This window comes from Lepidochelys kempii, chromosome 12, assembly GCF_965140285.1.
Source record: "Lepidochelys kempii isolate rLepKem1 chromosome 12, rLepKem1.hap1, whole genome shotgun sequence".
NCBI lineage: Eukaryota > Metazoa > Chordata > Testudines > Cheloniidae > Lepidochelys > Lepidochelys kempii.
In genome coordinates, this window is record NC_136391.1 from 13,544,701 (window position 1) to 13,565,226 (window position 20,526).

The window sequence follows — 20,526 nt, forward strand, 5'->3', positions numbered from 1 at the left end:
CATGATTATAGACTCACATGGCGCTTTAAATAATCCACTCTGTCGATGACTCATTCCATTAGCTCTGAAAAAAAGCATGTCTGACTTTAGTAGATGGTTTTGTGTCTACCCGCGATACATAAAATCCATTCAGCCCTTAAAGTTAACTAGGTAACAATTTCCATCCTCTTCGGTATTCATATGTTTTGGGGGTTTTTTTGTTTTGGTTTGGTTTGGGTTTTTTTAGTATTTTTATCACCCTGAAGTTTGCTTTGATAATCGTTGGCATCCGCAGAGTTGGGGGGAGAAGAAATCAATTAGGTGGCTTTGTTTTAATAACACTGAAATACTGTACATCATTGCTGATTTCATTATGCTAATGAAGTTACCTATTCCGTCATTACATATTTAGCTACTGTGTTGCAATGTGAAAGAGGATCGATGGGAGGGAAAACATTGCTGGAGAAAGCAAATCTTGCCAGTCAATAACAAACATTTTCTTATTTCCCCTGCAAAATAATTACTAGGAAAGAGACCTTTGCTGGTGTGCTCTGGTAGAGCGGAAGGCGGGCTAAGCCCCGTTCGGCTTTAAAAACACTGCTTTTCCTGGTCAGCCGGGTTTTAGAAACGCATCGGTCTGTTTCAGCCTTTCCGAGAAATGATGTACATTTCATGCCCCTGTCCTCTCCTGCGAGCTCTGCCTTGACTCTCGCTTCTGCCACTCCACCCTCCTAGCCCGTGTGTCAGGACTTGCTCCGCAGTCCTGTAACGGGCAGCATCTGCCTCTGCTACTCGCTGCAAGGTTATCTTTCCAAGGCTAATTCCAGAATAGTTCTTTACACTTAAATGCTCACCCTTACTTACTTTCAGCAAATCACTACAAGCCTTTGCAGGAATCAATAACACTGAACGATCGCATTTGACCCTTTTCAGAAAATAGCAATAACAGTAGCAACCACCCCTTGTACAGGTTTCAATATGCAGTGTGTACAATCCGTAAGGACATATGTATTATATTATCTCTACACACAGACTATAGTACTGAGAGCTAAAGTGCGTGTGTATTTAATCGTACACACATAGTGTGATAGAAAACGCCGAAGCATTTGTATAGGTTTCCATCTACACATCAATACGGTCTAGGAACTTCTACCCTGTTCCATTAATCTTCTCCTATAGTCTAGTTTGAAACCGTCCTAGTTCAAGGGTTAGCAATTGACGGGGGGGGGGTGTATATTATCTACAGAGAGAGAGAGTCCACAACAGGAATCTTTGAGAGATGCTATAACTTAATAGTACTAACAAATATACACCGCTAGATCAATTTCCCACCAATCTCCAAAAACCCGGGCTCTGTTCTCCGATGTTCTGTCACCGTGGCTTGAAAGACTCTGTGGCAAAGTTGCCAGAGCCATGATTGGAGTAAAGCCAGGCAGATCCAGCAATCTTCCCTCCGGATCCCACCCAGGGTATCCAAAATTCCCTAAAACGGACTTAAGGACTGTACAACCTTGTACAAATTCAGAACGGTTTGCTGAAGTCCTCTAAAGTAAAAGACAACACCATTAAACACTGCTCTCTGAAACCAGCCTCAGTATCATCGTCCCATAGGCTGGCGGGCCCTGTGCCAGCTTTTCATTGCCTCTCCTTTTCACCCATCAGTAAGAGGTTGCTGCCCCAATACTTTGTAGGCCCTCGTCTTTATAGGACTACGGTCATTAACGGGTCCTGGCGGAGTCTGGCCATTCCCATCCGTGTTCATTAGCGTTTCCATTTAGTTTAAGGTGGTTTCCAGTCCACTCTTTTTTTAACCAGTTCAGTTCACATTTTGAATGTTATGTTCACTCTATTTGTTCCTGTAAATCGGGTTCAACACACCCCCCCCGCCCCATTTCTTCACCTGGCAACTGTAGAACGGTAGAGTCTGTCGGGGGGTCCAGAGTCTGGACGGATCACAAATTCGGCATGTGCAGGGACATTCCTGTAATAAGGCCGCGGATAAAGGGCTTAGTGTGACCAACGGACAGAAGGGAACCTACCCAAATGGTGCCAATGTCATTTCACATGAGACAGGGCTAAACCTGGTGAAGGGATAACTCTGCCCTCCACCTACTCGTGTTCCTAAAGGTGCTGTCAGGCAGGTGTGGGGGTTTATTCCCCCTCTCCCTTCTTCTCCTGCTCCTTTTAAAGAACACGTGTCAGGAAATTTAGGGACTACACCAGTTAGAGAAGTAGATTTATTTATGTATTTTGCACACCCGCTTTCTTGTTGTTCCAAGGTCTATGTGCCGACTCGAATGCGAGTCTTGAATCTTCGAGGAGCCTCTCGGCGGTCAGTTATTTGGCAGGATAGTTCCCTAGCATGAGGCCAGGGTGAGCTGCCCTGGTATATCTGGAATGGGTGGGCGAGAAGTAAAAAATATAGGGTGGAAGTTGGTTTTCCTCATCCACTCTAGATCGCTCAAGGTCTCCTCTCTCTTCTAGACCCAAACAGTCCTTGCTTGTTGCTGTCTGACTCCTCCCTCCCTCCACACACTGACAGCTCAGGCTGCTGAAGTATTTCCTCCAGGCTTATTGCTTTCTAAATTATAATCTCTCTTCATTGTCAAGGCTCAGAGAGGCAGCCTATTTCCCACCCAGCTAGCCGAATGTCTTTGTGACTTAGTGGATTTTTGCAACGACCCACATCCGAAGATTTGGGGCAATGAGTGCCCTCCTCCATCTGCCCCTTTTCTCTTCCTAGCAGAGGTTTTACACTTGGTAACCCGGGCCATGCCCCAGTGTCTGCGGTCTCTGGCTGCAGGCGAGAATCTCTATTGGAAATCAATGTGTGTCACGGTTTCAATAATGATGGCAAAGCTGTAAAAACTAGCCATGGAGAGAACAGCAGATAAACTGGGGCAAAGACCACCAATACAGAGAGGGTTGGTCATGCTACCACTCGTCGCCTAAATCACCTCCCTTTCGGGGCTCGCTTTTAAAATATCTCCTTTACCTAGAAGCTTTTGGGGAGGGGAGCTGGGGGAGGAGAAAAATGAAGGGGGTGGAGCCCTTTGTGTCACCGACTTTTTAAAAGCACATTGCCTTTTCTAAGTATTAACACGATCTGGTGAAGTGGGAAACAGAACCGTGATTTTCTGTTCTCCGGCCTTGAAGAAGTTTGTGTTGTTCGCCTCAGTAATTTCCAAAAGCCAGAGTGAAGTGTCATGCAAAGCACTCTCCTTAAGGCCTGGGTACAAATAGTACGTTAAACTGCCCTGGGTTTGAAATGGCTGCATGATTGCCAGCCCCAAACGCCGCCCTTTGTTACATATTAATGCAAACGCTCGCTGCACGCAGGAGTTCATTTCGAACGTGTTCCATGCAATTGTTTTATCCAGCATTATTGCCGATCCAGCCACTTCCACCAAACAGCAGATGCAGCCTCTAATGCAAATATGGCCATGTCCCTGCTGAATTAGCCTTGTCACTTAGCCCAGAAGCTGGCAGCGTCAAGCCAGCTTGCATTTTAATTTGGCCCTGAAGTTACTTATTTCATTATTGATCAAACATAATGCTGAATCAATGTTCATCTTGTTACCTGGGCCATTTCCATGTAATACAGTGATAGCACTGCCTGGAGTTACTCATTCCCATCCCAAAGTGACTTTACCATAAAATCAATGCTTGTTTGTTACTGATATAAAGCAGCATCCATGGAATGAGGAGCAAATCAAGCAGTTATGCCATCATCGCCATCGCAGTATAAAAGTTGCCATAGAACATGTATTTGCACAATGGCTTTGATATTTAAATCGGAATGAGATTCTGATCAGAAATACCCTCCCCCCTCTCTGGGAATGGAAAATCACAGGTTTAGAGATTATGGGCTTTTTTGATACTTTGGGCGTTGCCATCTGTAAAGGTTACCTTTCAAGCTAATGGAGAATTTGTTTCTGAATCCAAGTATCATTCCAGGTGGATGTGGGTTGTCAGATCTTCGGGCCTGTTTGAATAAATATAATCAATACAATAATATTATTGTAGGAAGATTGTGTTTCCCCAGTGATGAATGTAGAACGAGGAAATTTACAAGATGCCAAAGGTCAGGAGCTACTCTCTGGTATCTTGAATTACATACAAGGGAGGATTACGTTTTATTTTATACAGATTGGCCATGTGGATCTGTTAGCGTCAAAAATGCCAGTCTACGTGCAAAGTCACCCAGCAAGTATGTTGGCTGCTGTCAGAAACGTTTGATCCTGTAGAGGTGATCGCTGTGGGGCAGGAGACGGGATGTTTGTGCATTTGCAGACGGCCCATCATCAGACCCCTTTGGGGCAGTGCAGTTTTTAAAAGAAGCCGGTTTGGGGGGAGGGGGATATAAGGGTGGAAGTAAGTTTACAAGGAGCACGGTTGGTTAATGCAGCTCTCTCCAACCGGGCAGGGTTTTACTGGCGATGCTACAGCCCTATCGCAGGGTCTCTAGTCTTGGGAAGCAGGATATTAACCGTCCCGAGTCTGGTGGTTTCGAATTATGCCATAACTTCAGCTAATCTAATGGGGAGAGACGGGGGGCGAAGGGAGGATAGCCCTGGTTGGTTGGGGTTTGGCAGCCCATGAGGTGACCCTAGCAGGCTCTGTTTAGTGTTTACACTGATCAGTTAACGCGTCCCTGTGGCATTTGTCCAGAGGCAGCTCGAGGGGGGGCGGAGTGGAGGAAAGAAAGGACTCCCCCTCTCCCCTCCCCGCCCATCTCAGGCTCAGAGCAAGCATCAGAGATTTCACAGAGGACAAACAAGGGTAAATAGCAGCGAGCGGCAGGTGGGGAAATAATCAGGTCTAAAGTCCCTAATAAAACCCAAGGACCCACGATCAACAGAGGCTAATATTTACAAAGGAGCAGTGATGGGAGCACCTAAAGGACTAAAGCGACACTTGCAGCCCTGGCCTTCCCCATCAATTATTGCACTCAACTTCTCTGGCAGCCTCACTTTGTAGTCAGAGAGTCACTGGGCCAAACCTGGGTGTGTACGCCATATAGACGGTATCTGTTTAGTTTGCAATAGATGTGACTAGAATACAAACAACATAAAAAGTGAGCAAAACTGGTCCAAAATGGGTCTTTCTGGACAGAGCTGGCTATTAACTGGCCCGGCTGATACTGATGGGTGATGGGTAAATCTTTGATTTCAGCTTTGCCAGGTCTAGAGGAAAACGGATAGGGGAACTTTCCCATCAGCGTTCGTACTTTCTGCCTACTTCCCCCTCACCAAATAACCTCCCTTCGTTTATGAGCAAGGGAAACATCCCTCGCTGGATATCAAAGTGAAATCGCTAAATTAACACAAAAGCCACTCATTTCCAAGGACTATGGAAACTCTAACAGTGTACATAAAATCTATTGGCATAAAATTAGTGGATTGTACTAACAGATTATAAATCACCTAAATGGTCAAACCACAAATATGAATCACGAATTCCTATAAAGATTAATGTTTCCTCAGATTCGCAGTAATTATGCATTTTTTGGACAAAAGCCTTCTCCCAGTCTCTCAGTTCTGAACGCTGCTTTTCTGAAGTCTTTCCAAAATTCGGTGGGGTTTCTAATAAACCATTTACCAAGGGAAAGGTTTTATTAACACCTCAAAAATCTATAAAGTTTAAACAGAGAGAGAGGGGGGGGGGAGAAAGAAAGGCAACAGATAGGAAGTTAGGTAACATAATACAGTGACCTGCTGGCAACTTTCCGAATACAAATCAGCGAAGAACCACAATGGTGGGAAAGCGCCTAGAAATGAAAGAGAAAAAATACTGCTGAGAGTCCAGCTTTTCCAAAGCGGGAGAGGCTTGTTTTCCAGAACTGCCCTGGAAGTCTAAAGCATCTGCTGATGGCCTCTTACCTTTGCTTAACCCTTTCTGATAAATCGTGTAGCGTGATATGTTAAACAAAAACTATTCTGTGCAGAAAGGAGAACTAGCCTGGCAGGCGGTATACAGAACTTCGGGCGTCTGAGAGGCACCAGGCTTCCATCTCGCCTCCATGGAGGACTCGAGATAATACTTAGGTCTACAGGTAACTGAGTCTGTTCTTATTCAATTTCCTTAAATGGCCGAGAGAGCACTTAAAAGCCCGGAGAGCTTCTGGCCAGCGTTTTCCTATTAACTAATTTCACTTCGATCCTATTGAAGTGTATGCTTTATAACCTTCAAATGAACCCCCCCCCCTTTCTCCCTCCCCGTTTTTCCCCTCGAAAACAAAACCATCACCTTTTAATGACAGAGTAAAGCTTTTAAAAATCTTGCTGCCTCCTTGGCTAATATTATAACCCGTGTGGCGCACAAATCGGTTTGAAACACACACCCGTCAGGTTTTTTTAACTGCAGGGGACCGATATGAAAATCGAATGTGGTCTCTTGTTGACGACAATTACTAAATACCTTGGAATGGCCAGGGCAGCTGCCATGGGCAGAGGGCGCTAGAATGTTATTTGGCAGAGTTTCTTTATTTCGCTTGGGGGGGCGGATCTGTGTAACAGTGGTTTAAAATGGATACATATATTTACAATTTGAAAAGGGTTCTGCTGTTTCCTGGTAACGCTCCCCACAAATGGTAATAATAAAAGGCGAAGTTTTTTTTTTTTTTTTTTTTTTCCCCCTCACCGTAGGTCATCAGATTTACAGACAAGGTACTAAATCATTTTAGGTCCCAAACCCCTTAAGGAAACACACACACATTCTGGCCCCCTCCCCTTTGTAAAGAAACCTTAGATAAGAGGAGACAAAACAAACGCGAAGGTTTTATGAATGTCTCCTACTAATAGCTTACAAATACAAAAAGTTGATGTCGGTTGTAAAACGCCAATTGTCAGTGGCCTCTTCCCAAAGCCTTCACATGAAGGGTCATTAATTGTGTTTTCTTTCCAAATCATATGTCACTGCAATTAACAGATTTTGATCAAGAGACTCCTTTAAGATTGATTCCATATGTGATAACGAATGTGCAGCTTGTTATCTATCTGTCGCCTTGGAATTATGGAAAAGCTTCAAACGTGTAATTTGAAGAGTCTTTTACTCAGCTCTTTGATCTTTCCTTTTAGTTTTAACTCCTTTTTCACTGCAACCCTTTCCCTGATTTCACTTGTTTGTTTATTCCCTGCCTTCCCCACCTCTAGATCTTGTATATTGGCTGTTCTCAGCCTTTTATTTTCCCCATGTGTTGATTGTGAAAATTGCCAACGCTTTGGCAATCCACAGTTCCTAATCAAGCAGTTATCATAATCGTCCCGGAAATTGGACTTCACAAGGGCAGGTAAGAGCCTAATTAAACTCACAGCTTCAGTGACAGCTTTTCAACAACTTCCAACAAGTGACACCCATTCTACCAGGCTGTGGTCCTGAATTCGAAGTCTCGACTGGTTATCTGGGCCACGGTTCCCCTTTTTCCTAGCTGGGATCTCTAGAACTATGGATGTTTATGGAGTGAGCGAGGGAGACGTTCAAAGGAAACACAGATTAAAACATGGCACAGTGTCCACGTTATATAGTCTGTGACCTGATGCATCTGGGCGCAGCAGCCTGTGAGTGGTAGGAAATGTCAGGGCTATCAAGCCCATGCAGGGTGTGACAGGCGCTTTGATTCATTTATATACATATTAAATAACAGTACATATACTTCTGGGCAGGGGTGTTTTATGCACAGGGCTTGGGTCCTGTCTGCAGAATTTCTTCTTGCGCCCACAGAAGGACCGAGGCTCTGTTCGCCTGGGGAGAGGCGAAAGCCGCTGCCGCTTCGGTACAAATGAACACAAATCCAGTGCACGCTTCTCGGTCTCAGTCCGCATTTTCCTTATTACAGGGTCCCAGCTTCTCTCAGAGCCTGGAGCCAAGGAGGCTCTGTTGCAGTTTGAGGAGGTTTGGTTTTAGCTCAGTGACCGTGTGAGTGAGCCAGGGCGGGAGAGGATGGATGTTTGGGGTAATAAATCAGAAGCAGCTCTCCCAGCTTTGACAGATCCCGGCCAGGAGACACGTGTCTGTCCGGAGTAGGAGCGCTGCACAGAGACAAGCCGGCTGACCGGAGAGAGCAGCAGATCCTTTCAGTCCTACTGGCTCTAGCCATCTTGTCCCTGGATAGGTTTCTTCTCCATCCGAGCACCCACATTAGCTGCGAGCCAGCTCCAGGGCTCACTTTATCTCTCCAGTCTGTTGCCAGATGTTTCGCAAAATGTGTCCCACTTCTCTGCTTTGCATCCGTCTGACTCTATTATTTTTCCTCTCTTCCGTCTACTGTTTTTTTCTCTCTCCCACCCTTCCTTCAGCGTTGCTTTTTTCTTCCTCCCCACTCGTTAGCACTCCCTGGGTTGAAGGCACGGCTGCTGCTTTAATTGCTCCACGCTTAGCAGGTTCCCTGCCCCATCCGCAGCCCTCTCCCTAGACGGCGCGTCGCTGTCACATGCTGGTGTTTCTATCCTCCCTGTGCCATGTGCCTTTCTGGCTGGAGAGATGCTTTGAACCTTCCCCTGCCGTAGTTCGGCTGGAGTCTTTTCTCTCCCCTGCGCCTGGTTGTTGTTTTTCGGGTTTCTTTTGAACCTCTCCGCTTAACAGCCATAGCTTGCCCGCTTTCTCCTCCAGTCCATTTGGTGCGGCTGCATTTCCTGTCCGTTTCTTTCCCATTAATAAACCATCATTCATCCTCATCCTGACCTGAATTCATTCGCCCCCATAAATTTCTCGCCTCCCATATTCCCTCTGTCAGGGCTTGCATTTTCCCCCACGTATCTTCAATCTCACTTCTTTTCTCCGGGCTGTTTGATAGTAGGGTGAATGGCTACATTTTTATTTCACCTGGGTAGCGGCGGTTTCTTCCCTCCCACCCCCCGTTTTTGGTTTTATTCTGCACTTTAAAGAAGAACCAAATAAACCTAGATTCCTTCTCTATGCCTTATTCAGCTTCTACTACTGTCAGTCATGAATTAGAATCAGCACAACAATCCATGTCGAACACGTGTATTTCCCCGTTCGGGATGAACTTATATTGATTGTATTGTTGATTAAAAATCTATCTTGATGACACAAGACAGTAGGATGAGATAATAAAATAATCTTGCCAGCTTCATAATCTCAGTAAATGAGCAGCGGTGAAGCCACACCGCTTCAGTAAATGAAGCAATCGTGAAGCCACAATAAAAATACGTATCTGATGCGTTCGGTCTGGGCTGTGTGTATGCAAATCTATCATGTGTGAGTGTGGGTACAATATGTAATATGTATGTAGAGTAGTAGGTAGAATTATGGGGACTACCTGCTGAGAATTGATCAAATGATCATTCATTCCTGTGACACTTTTACCTTTCCTCCCCCACCCCCAAAATACATTCCTAAAAGTTGTGTTCCGCTTTCAAGCTATTTCCAAACCTTCTCAGAATCGCAGCGATTAAACCTTGCAATTTGTACAGAGAATTAAAAGAAACAAGGTCACAGGCTTCCCTCGCTACTTTCCTTCAGAATTAAAAAGAAACAAACATACAACTGAATTTAATATTATCTCCATTACATTATATTATAAAAACCTATTACAAGAGCAAAGTTGAATAGGAGAAAATAAATTCCTCCAACCCAGAGTTGTTTTTGCACTAGATTAGCAGATAGGGGATGCTATAAAGATTAACTTAATACGATTAGAGATGTTTCCTACAGATTTTCATATATTGATTCAGGGAATTTTAATTCTGGGTCTTGCTTTCCCATAATCCGTATTTATTACAAGATGATACAGTTTTATTATAGCAAGCTATGAAGGTCGATTCCTTTAACTGTATAATCTGACATGAATTTCATTTTTTAAAGAAATGTAGTTGTAAAAAGCCATACTGTGACCATAGTTATTATATTGTAGCTAATTCATATTTTAATGGTAATAAATCCACAGAGTATTCAGAAACATGGGGGAATATGATTAAATGACTCTCCAGCATAACAAATATAAACGCCTCAGAAGAACCTTCAGAGGTTTGTTTTTAATTCATTTAATTCCCCAAAAGCAACAGTGGTAAATTCAGAATTTTGCCCCGCAAAAGTCTTAACTCTACAGGTTGCAAAAACTTTTTACGTTCCCTTTACTCGAGTCCCCCAACACAACGGTAGCAAGTCAGGGTACACCTTTTCTTCCAAGACACCCACTTTGTCTTAAATGCGTTTTAACTCCTCTTAAAACGCTAAAATTACAACCCACACGGTGGTTTCAGAAAAACCAGTATATCAAACCGTGTTGATCATAAAATAAGGGTATACAGTAATTACAACATATTTCGACTTGCTCCCAGGAACTCTTTAAAACATGCCACTATACCCAGGGCAATTGTTCTATGTCCCAGGTAAGGCTGCACGTGTCGTGATTCAGAACAGAGGGAATAAGCAAAATGATCATAAATTTCCTAATTAGAGATTTCGCACCAAGACAAAAAGGTGTTAATTAGTTTAATTCCAGTGCCTGTCATTGTCCCTTTTTTCACACCACTTATTTACTAATGGCCCAGAGGGCTGCTCCCGTCTCTTCTTTGTTAGGATTTTAATTTGCCTTCTTTTCTGCCTTTGATGTAAAATTGTGACCCTACAACTCTTTGAAGTCTCTTATTAGGAAGAAAATTAACTTAGCTTTTTCACTGTATCTGCCCACTGTTAGGCCAGACAAAATGTAGAGAACTCCTTAAAGGTTCAGTATTAGGAAATTTCAAACTGGCTCTGGAAATGCAAATTAAAAAATCTAATAGACTTTAAATCTATATTAGGCGATGTAACCCATGCTAGGGCCGGGGGAAAAGGGAGGAGTAGGGGGAGGGAATATCTTAATAAAGAAAACAAATGTGAACCTACACTAGATAAGGTTGTAAACGTAAAATTCTGCAAGGAAACATAACTTTTTGTTCTCTTTCCTGCGTGTAATTTTCCAACAGCTTCCTATTTCTTTTATTTCGGGGGGGGGGGGGGCGACAAGGGGTCTATGAAAATATAATTGTGTGTATCTATCTGTATATAATACATATATAAATCATAAACCGTAGGGCAGGGTTTAAACCTTTGTAAAACACAGAACTGATTGGCGATTGCTAAAACGAGATTTGAAAGCAACTCAAATAAAAGATCGCGACGTCAGTAAACAGATTTAGAGAAGGGGAGGAAAAAAAAAAAGCTAGTGACAAACCCAGAGAGAGAGCTCTGGGCAGGAGAGAGAGAGAGAGAGACTTAAAAGAAATAGGAGGGGCTTGCGAGAGACTAGAAATGTCAATCAGAGCCCAGAGTCCCAATAATCTCCGGCAATCTGTTAGGACCTGACCTGAGTCCACTCAGATCAATAGGAAAAGTGAGAGAAGAAAGAAGCGATCGGATCGTGTACAGCAGCGGCCGGAGAGAGAGAGGAGGAAGCTCACGGCCTCTCCAACACCCCTCTCTCCCCCTCCCCTCCCCACCCATGTCTGCAAGAGTTTGCGGGAGGCACTGAAAAGTGCAGACAGCCAGCAAGGGCGAGCGAGCCAGCTCCCTCCTCTTCTACCAGCCCTTCTACTTTCTCTCCTTTCTCTCCTTTTTTTTTCTCCCCCCTCCTCCTCCTTCCCCCCCCTCCCCTACCCCCTCTGCCCACCATGTCTTTCCCCCAGCTGGGCTACCAGTATATCAGGCCGATTTACCCCTCTGAGCGCCAGGGGAGCGGCAGCGCTCGAAGCGGGACAGAGCTCACCCCGTCCGGGACTCTCTCTAATGTGTTATCCTCCATGTACGGAGCGCCTTACGCCGCCGCCGCGGCTGCTCAAGGATATGGTGCTTTCCTGCCTTACACCGCCGAGCTCCCCATCTTCCCGCAGCTGGTAAGAGCCGCACAGACCACCCCCCCCCATCTCCGTCCGCATCCTCCACCCCCACCCCCATGCCCCCCGGCTCCCCCTCTGCCTTGAGGGGGCTCGTTTGTGGTTTTTCGGCTTTGGCCTTTGCGGAGGAGCGATTGGCACGAGCAGGAGCGGAGAACTGGACCGAATCTTTCCAAGGAAATCCGACTTGCCTGCCTTCCTGGCGCCTTAGAAAGCCCCAGATTGTTTTCTAACCAAGCGAACATCTTCACCTGGATCTAATTTTTTCCATGGGGTGGGGGGGAAGAGGAGAGAGGGGGAAAGGAAGGTTTTGGGGTGGGGGGTTTTGGTGGTGGGTTTTTTTTTTTTTTTTTTACATTGCTTTCTGTTTGTGTGAAGCCGGGACAAGAAATACCGAGTTAAGGACACGTTTGCGCGTTGGCAGGATTTTTAATGATTAAGGAGAAGAACAATGAGTGATCTATTTTTATTTTTTTTTTGTGGCCAGTTAAAAGTAAGGCAGGTGAAGGGGGTGGCAGGGTTAAGAACTTTAAACAAACACAAGTGGGGGCTTGTTGGTTCTTGCTGCGCCCGGGCAGGTTTGAGAGGGGTGACAATCCGCCTGCGGTGGGAACTGCTGGGAACCGAGAAAGATCCACGCACCGAGAGAGGGGCCTGGTTGAATTTCTGCCGGGAGAGATTTTGATTGACAGTTTCGGCTTGTGCTCTTAGGGGTCTGCGAAAGGCTTTAGAAGTGTTTTATAAACAGCACGTCACACGACGGGGGCCGCGGCACTGGCTGGCTGGCTGCGTTGTTGTTGTTTCAGAGGGGGTGTGTGGGTGTGTGTGTGTGTGTGTACGTGTGTGTACGCGCCTGCCCCGGCGCCCATTTTTATAAAAGCGTGTGCAAAGTTGCAAAGTGGGGCTGCAAAGGCAGGTCGGGGTGTCCCGCTCGGCGGGGGATTGCACCCGGCAAACCGGGCCGCTCGGCGCGCTGCCTTCACAGCCAGGGAGAGACCTGCCCGCTCCCGGCCCCTTTCCCTCCTGTCTGCAAAATCATACGGCGCTTCCCCGCCGCCCCCCCCCCCCCCCAGCCCTGGCGGGGGCTCGCCGCACGCCTGCCCAGGGAAGAAAGCCCCCCTCCCCCCAGTGGCCCGGGACACCCGGGGGAGGGGACAACCAGCCAGAGCCCTATTCTCCCCCCCCCCCCCCCCGCTGAAACCTCTCTCTCCTTCTCCCCGCTGGCTCTAGGGTGCCCAGTACGAGCTGAAGGACAGCCCCGGCGTCCAGCACCCGGCCTTCCCTCACCACCACCCCGCTTTCTACCCCTATGGGCAGTACCAGTTCGGGGACCCGTCCCGGCCCAAGAACGCCACCCGGGAGAGCACCAGCACCCTCAAGGCCTGGTTGAACGAGCACCGCAAGAACCCCTACCCCACCAAGGGCGAGAAGATCATGCTGGCCATCATCACCAAAATGACCCTCACCCAGGTCTCCACCTGGTTCGCCAACGCCCGGAGGAGGCTCAAAAAGGAGAATAAAATGACCTGGGCGCCCCGCAGCCGGACGGACGAGGAAGGCAACTCCTACGGGAGCGACCACGAGGGGGAAGAGGACAAGCGGGAGGACGAGGAGGAGATCGACCTGGAGAACATCGACACGGAGCACATGGAGAGCCACAAGGACGAGCTGGAGGAGGACCCGGACCTGCTGCACTCCGACTCCAAGACGGACTCCGAAGGCTCCGAGGGCTTCGAGGACTTGCCCGGCTCCGAGGAGCGCTTCCTCAAGGCCATGGAGGGGGAGCGCCCCCACCCGCCGGCCGGGGGGCTGCCGGAGCCCCTCAAGCTGCCCCGCCAGCAGCACCGCCTCTCCCCGCCCGCCCCGGCCTCGCCCCCGACGGAGGGCAGCTTAGCCAGCGCGGGGCAGAAGCCCAAGATCTGGTCCCTGGCTGAGACGGCCACCAGCCCGGACAACCCCCGCAAGTCCCCCGGGGGCGGCAGCGGCTGCTCCCCCCCAGCGGCGGCCCCCCAGAGCCTGCCGCTGGCTCCGCCTCCGCCCCACAGACTCGTCTCCTCCTGTCCGCTGGGCAAGTTTCCCAACTGGACCAGCCGGGCTTTCTCGGCCCACCACCACCACCCGCACCCGCTCACCTTACTGAACACTCCCCACCTGCTGGGACTCGGGGCCACCCCCGGCGCTGCAGCCATCGCTGCCTTCTCCAGACCCGCCGACCAGGCTCAGAGCACGGAGTCCGCTGGAACAGGTGATGGCTAAGGGGGTCTCCTGGACCTGGGGGCTGGGCTGTGGGGGGCAGAGTGTGGGGAGAGGTGGAGGGGCAGAGCTGGACAGGCCCACCCCATCCTGCGGGCAGAGAAACTCCCCTCCTGCCACTCTCCCTTGCTGAATTCTTCCCCCCCCCCTTCCCTTTTGGGCTGAAGTGGTTACAGATTTTTGATCCCTTTGACTCATCTCGGAGCCGCTAAACAGAGGGGTGGGGGGACCCATCAACCCAGAAGCAGTGAAATGGCTATTTAAAAAAAAGTGGAACGACCCCAATGCCTAAAATCCCAACTCTTCCAAATTACTAGCAGCCCAAGAAAGGGGCGGGGGTGGGGGAGACTGAATAGAAAAATGATAATTGGTCAATATATATCTTCTTTGTTTTTAATGGTAAAATTCTTCTCGCTTGGCTAGCGGGGCCAGTTATATTTCAGGGCTAGTTTTCGATGCTGTTGCGTGTGTTGGTTATTTTTTGACCACCGTCTACTTCTCATTTAGCATTAAGTGTGGTGCTCTGCAGTGACCCCCAAGTCTGCGTTGTATAGTTGTCAGTCACGATATAGTCACTTACTGCGTTTCACGTGGAAGAGAACAAATAGGCGGTTGCTAGTTCCTGTTGAATGTAACACGGCGACGTTATTTATTTCGTAAAAATAATGACTTGCCACCAACAGAGATTTTTGTTGTTGTTGCTGGACATCGCTTGGAACTCTTTTATGGGGAAGACTGGCCCTGAGACTTGCTTCAGTACTTCGCAGTCATTTCTACAGCAAACCAATCCTTCCCCCCGATTTGAAACTGCCCAAGCAACAGTGTTATCCCCAGCGGCTTAATTCGGGGATGGGCGGGGGGGAAGAGAGGGGTTTTAAAAAGGAACATTTTTTCTTCTGTTTTTAGATCGATCTAGTGCCTTGGAAGTAGAGAAAAAGTTAATAAAGACAGCTTTCCAGCCAGTTCAGAGGCGGTAAGAGATTACTTCCTCAGTCTCCTATGGATATATATATAGAGAGAGAGAGAGGAATGGAATTGTAAATAGATCATTTTCTCTGCTACTTTCGTTCCCTTTACAGTATCTAGTCATAAGGAAGCAGCTTTTGCTTCCCCGGAGTGGTTTGTGGGGTGTTATGATCAGTTAAGTATTGTTGACTTTTCAATTCAGCGTTCGAGACTTTGCAAACCTCTTATGCAATGCAAAGTTGCATTCGGCACGTCTTGATCTGTGGGCTTGCTGTTTTTATTTGTGTTAAAATAAATAGGCCAGGCAGCAGGAATAGTTATCATAGTCCTTATCCCTTAAATAGTGCAGGTAAAAATCAGGCCTGGATAAAAACAAAGGGGGAATTCAGTGAACAGTAGCAGAAGCTATTGGAAGGGTGGTTGGGATACGAGAAACTTCAGTCTAGCCTCATTCAGGCATAACTCCCACTCGAGTCAATGACACTTTTGCGGGGGGGGGGGAAGCTTGGGCCCATCCTGTATCACAGCTAATTGCAAATGGGTATAAATAGTCTATAGACATTTTTAATATTTATATTTAAATATTTTTATTCAACACAACTAAATGCTATCTAAAGTTAAAACTCACTGTGCCAACTAAACCTGAACAGAAATCCTATTAAATATTTCTTCTGTGTCATTTTTTTCCAGGCCCCAGAACCAACTTGATGCAGCTATGGTTCTATCAGCGTTGTCATCCTCATAGTTAATTTTTATTATTATTATTATTATTATTATTAATATTGTAATGATTGTGTAAAAAAAAACCAACAAAAACAACAACAAAAAAACTCTGTATAGTTACAACTTGTAAGCATGTCCGTATATTAAAATTTAAAAAAAAAATGGAGAGAGAAAGAAAGAAAGAAAGAAAGAAAAGAAACCGCTTCTTTACTATCATCTGGATTAGCTGAGTTCGTGAGGTTTTTTTGGAAGTCCAGTGAGAATTAGGTGTCTCGATTTTTTTTTTGTATATACAGTAAAAATGTACATATGTGTGAACCAAATTGTACAAGAAAGTATATATTTTGGCTAATAAATAAACTGTTGCCACTTTGACTACATTCTCTTCCGCCACCAATGGCGTTACTTCCCCCCTTCTGTTTGTAAGCCTGAAAAGGTGGCTTGGGGGATTTAAAATAGGCTAGTTTCTGCCGCGTCTGTGTGTCTTGTCTGCTCAGAACTTCCCTGGAAGGCGGAGGGAGTTTGGGGGTGTAGGATCGAGTGGTAAAATACAGGATAAAGGGCGGGGGGGGGGAATGATAGGGGAAACCGTGTGAACGCGGCGGAGGAAAGGCAGGGTTGCGGAGAGGTATTTGTTTCTCCGGTCTCTGGCAGGGGAGACGCTGAAATTCCATGGTTGGGGCGAGCACCGAATTCCTTTCGGGGGTCTCCTTTTAATCGGGGGCGAGATTTAGGAGCCAGAGCTGCGGGGAAACCCCTACAGAAACAGGAGCCCTCTTCAGTTATTTGCAAAAAAAAAGAAGAAAAAAAACAAAGGAACCTTTGTGCCTGACCACGGCTCATTCCTGGCAAAGCTCCGACGGCAGGCTCGCCTTTTCGGGGTGTATTTTTGTGGGTATAGCCCCAGTGGGGAAGTGTGTGTGTGTGGGTGAGGGGATTGCCAAGGCGAAAGCTAAAGGAATCAAGAGCAAAGCCTGTTTCAGAGGCTGGGCAAACTCGGCGTGAGCTCTGGATGGAAGCTGTGCCGGGATCTGAGGAAGGCTGGATCGCTATTTTACACAATTCTATTACATTTAGTCGGCTACCCTTTCTATTGATAAAGGCCTTTCCCAGAAAGTGATAGGGGGAAGGGGTGTCTTCGTTGTAATGAGCCCAGGGAATGGTTGAAATCTGGAACTGGAACGCCCTCTACAGGAGGAAAACACCCTTTCTCTCCTGCAGGCACCCTTGAAAAATTATACCTCTACAATTACCTCGCCCTCTTCCCACCCCAACACCAACTGGCAACATTTTTCTCTTTTAAAAATCGTTTCTTTTCCTGTCTTCTTTTGTCTTGCTCTCACAGTTTTTCTTTTAAGGGTCTGGCGGTTATTTATTTCTTTAAGAATCAGAGCTGGTTTGGCTCCCAAAACCAATGCCCATGTAAGTTACAGGTGTAGACTTGGGGCTGGGGAGGGGAGGGTGATTTAAAAATCCCCTGAGGAAAAGTAGAAGGGGGTGGGGAGGCGTGAGTCTGGAGACCCTTTCACTAGGTGAGCAAGGGCTATCTGGGAGCAGCTAAAATATGATCTATGACCCCCCTCCCCCCAAGGACATTATTACTGGATGTTAGCTGTTGCTGCCCTCTCCCCCCCCCCCCCACAAGTGGAAGTTGAATCATGGAGTAAGGGAGGATTTGATTTAAAGAAAACTTTCGAGAGCCTCAAAGTCATAGAAGTCAGACTAGAGAAGAGTGTTGCATTCTGTCTCTTGGATTTAACTGCTTATGTAGGAAACGATCTACAGAGCAAGGTCAATGGCAGCAAAACAACAACAGAAAGGGGGACGAGGAGGAGGGGTCTTCTTTGTCGCTTTGGTTTGACCTCCTTCTTTGTGCAGTTCTTGGTGGGCTTCTGTTTTGAGCAAACGTGGCTTTTTACGTGCCACTTAGACCTTTAAGGAATTGGAGATAGTCCCGGCTACTCTTTTACATGATAATATTTAAAATAAAGACGGTTTGTCTTCTGCCAGCAGTAAAATAATGACAATAATTAATATTTGGTATGGTTAAATTTTTTTGTGAAGCTGCCCTGCGGCAGGAGTAGTAAAACTTACTGGCCCATGTGAATAAGTTATTGATGGGATGAATTCATAGCATATGGGTGATATAGCTCTCTGTATATATCATATGCAAAGCTGTTAGAGCCTGAGCCTGTTAGAGCTCAGTGAAGTCAACGGGCGTCTTTTTTCACTGATTTCTGTGGGCTTTGGAGCAGGGCCTGGGTTTTAAAAGGAACACACCAATATTTGGGTTTGAATACAAGTGCAGAAAGGAGCTGCAGCCCTAGTCAGGAGAATTTAGAGCAAAGAATTTTCTAATGAACTGTTACTTTGATCGGGGAGAGTGTTGCAAAACCTGCACAGTGAAAGGATGGGGTTCACCCACCTAAAACTGGGGTTTTGTTATGCCTAATCTAAAACACACTCTCAAAAGGCAGGAGCTACTGAGCTCCTCCCCAATTTGGTTTTAATTAAAATAGCTACAACTTTGCAAATTACATTTTAAGCTGATGGCTAGTTGCAGCGTCGACAACTTTTAGCTTCATTTCCTTGGCAAAGTGCTGAAAATTGGTCAGATCTGTAAGAGGTCAAAACGCTTAGAGTCACTTCAATTCTACCTGCCAACTTGAGAGTGCTGGGAAAATCATGTCTGCAACCTGAAAGGAGCCAGGGCTTCAGAGGGGAAGGACTTCCTCCTGCATTTGTCTTTTCTCATTAAGAAAATTAAAGCAGACACATTCTAGAGGCTGACCCCTTTGCTTTAGACTTAGTGAAATCACTACAATCAAATTAAAACCAGCCCAGGCCTTTGTTTTCCCCCTTTCTTTCCCCCTGTTAGCTTCCAAAATTACATGTGAGCAATTATTGAATGTTAAAAGCTAAAGTAAAGTCTGTAATGAGGTCGAGCACGGCTGTGTTGAAAATGACACGTCATATTGGAGCTAACAAACTATTGAGATTAACAACTTGGGCTGTATAAGCAGCAGGACAGTTCATGCCAGCTTGTGTTTAGAGGCTCTTGCTACATTCCCTCTATAATTTTTTTACTCACACTGGAAGTGGCAGAATTTTGGAGGTGGTGATTAAATGGTTGGTGCCTTTCTTATTTCGGGGACCAGCCATAGGGGAAGAAGGGTGCTAGGTGCTCAGAGGCAAGAGTTAAAATGAAAGTTAAAGTACAAACAGAAGCACATAGCTGACATGCTTCAAGTTTAGACAGTGCAAGATATGCAAATGTGCAGGGGTGTGCAGTATTGACATTTTGAGGTCATAGTGATAGAAATGTATTATTTATAGGATTTGGTTGCAGTAGGCCGCTAAACTACATTTTAAATCCTAGACATTTGTAAGCAGTAAGTTTTTTGTCCCTCCCCCTCTCCCCCTCAAATTTCATGATTGGTATTCCAACTGCCAGGCGTGTGTTATTGTTGCTGAACAGTGGAGTGACTATACCTTGAATTGTACGTGTGTGTACAAATCCCTGAGCTTGTGCTAATAATCACTGCAATGGAGCAGGCTCAAGCACACACAGAGGCAGGCAGAGGGGGCCCAGAAAGTTTAGCAATTTGTAATCTGTGCGTTTTAGCCTCTTTCTTTCAAAAAATGTGGTCTCCCAGCACCAATCGCTCAGGAAATAAATAGGTTTTCTCTCTGCAGCCCTTGGTGTCTGTGCAACCCCAGCAGCCTAGTGTGTCGTTACTACAGATGAGCAAACTCCTTGGGTGGGTGTGTATACCAGGAGGTTGTCTTTCATGTAAATGGAACCCAAGTTGCTGTACTTTATTTCCCAGCTTCTCTTCCTCAGTTTCTTGCGGGGAAAAGGTTAATCACACACAAGATTTCCGGGGGGGGGGGGGGGAGTGAGGGAGAGAGCCAGAAGCAGTTTCCTTCCACCCTTTCATCTTCTAGACTGGAGTTGCTGGAGCAGTGGAGATTTGTCCTCCTCAGAGTGGGAGTTCTATTGAATGGGTGGTGCGGGCAGCCTGGAGGAGTCCATAGGTCCTGTCAGTCCTCCCCTAAGGTGGAGGAGACGCCCATTGATTTTTTTGAGCAAAGATTGTGCAGTGCAAGTTGCAGGGAGACATTCAAAATCCCACTTACATATTTGGAAAGATCCTTCACTCATTGTCACGGTTTACTGGAACTCGAGTCAGGACTGCTTGAGACCTCTTAGCAAGGCCTCCCTGTCTTTCTCTCCCTCCCGCTCTCTCTCTCAGTCTCTCTTTCTAGACTGCTCTCTTCTGTCTAATCAATTATCCTCCTCGCTAGTCCTTCTCAAAGGTGAGAGCTCATTATGCATATTCATAAATCACAGTGCCCAGGCCTGACACTGATTGATGTAATCATCTCCTGCTCACTCCCTTTCTCCATGGGGCAAGGATGGAGGAAGTCACACAGGAAGGAGATGGCAGGAGAATACTTCCAAGTTGTCAAACCAACTTCTAGCTGGGCCTATTAGAAAACATCTCTCAGAGTTAAGCAAGCCATGTAATGCTCACAATTCATTGCAGCCAAAGTGCCTGTCATGGACTTTTGATAGGAGAGGGGAAAGCTTCTCTGAACTCAGAAGTATCAGTGAGTTGTCTTCAGCACACTGCTTCCTCTCAGCCTTCTTAACCATTTTGCAGACAAACAGAAAGTGGGAAGGAAAAGATTATTTTAAAAACAAAACAAACCTCCTTTTCTGCTATCTAGAATCAGCATATACCTTAAAAATAAAAATGACACC

At 46.4% G+C, this 20,526-nt stretch overlaps 1 protein-coding gene and 1 long non-coding RNA gene across 5 annotated transcripts in view; one reads left to right on the forward strand and one right to left on the reverse strand.

Moving 5' to 3' along the window:
- The window catches only part of LOC140896209 (uncharacterized), a 13,988-nt gene extending 117 nt beyond the window's left edge, over positions 1–13,871 (reverse strand). Inside the window, exons 1-3 of the long non-coding RNA XR_012154462.1 lie at positions 13,343–13,871; positions 3,889–3,964; positions 1–64 (exon numbers count right to left, since the gene is read on the reverse strand). The exon at positions 1–64 is cut by the window's left edge and continues 117 nt beyond it. This is a non-coding gene — a long non-coding RNA (uncharacterized LOC140896209). The remainder of the gene's footprint in view (positions 65–3,888; positions 3,965–13,342) is intronic.
- Positions 1–16,120, forward strand: part of IRX3 (iroquois homeobox 3) — a 106,560-nt gene extending 90,440 nt beyond the window's left edge. Inside the window, exons 2-5 of one of the 4 annotated variants that reach the window (XM_073307590.2) lie at positions 11,610–11,816; positions 13,047–14,061; positions 14,976–15,042; positions 15,726–16,120. In XM_073307590.2, the coding sequence (XP_073163691.1) occupies positions 11,724–11,816; positions 13,047–14,061; positions 14,976–15,042; positions 15,726–15,780 (1,230 nt within the window). In that variant the 5' untranslated portion in view covers positions 11,610–11,723 and the 3' untranslated portion in view covers positions 15,781–16,120. Of the gene's footprint in view, positions 1–11,167; positions 11,817–12,217; positions 12,310–13,046; positions 14,062–14,975; positions 15,043–15,725 lie in introns of those variants that run through there. The other 3 variants (XM_073307588.1, XM_073307591.1, XM_073307589.1) reach the window with 3 other exon arrangements.
- The last annotated feature ends 4,406 nt before the right edge of the window (positions 16,121–20,526 follow it).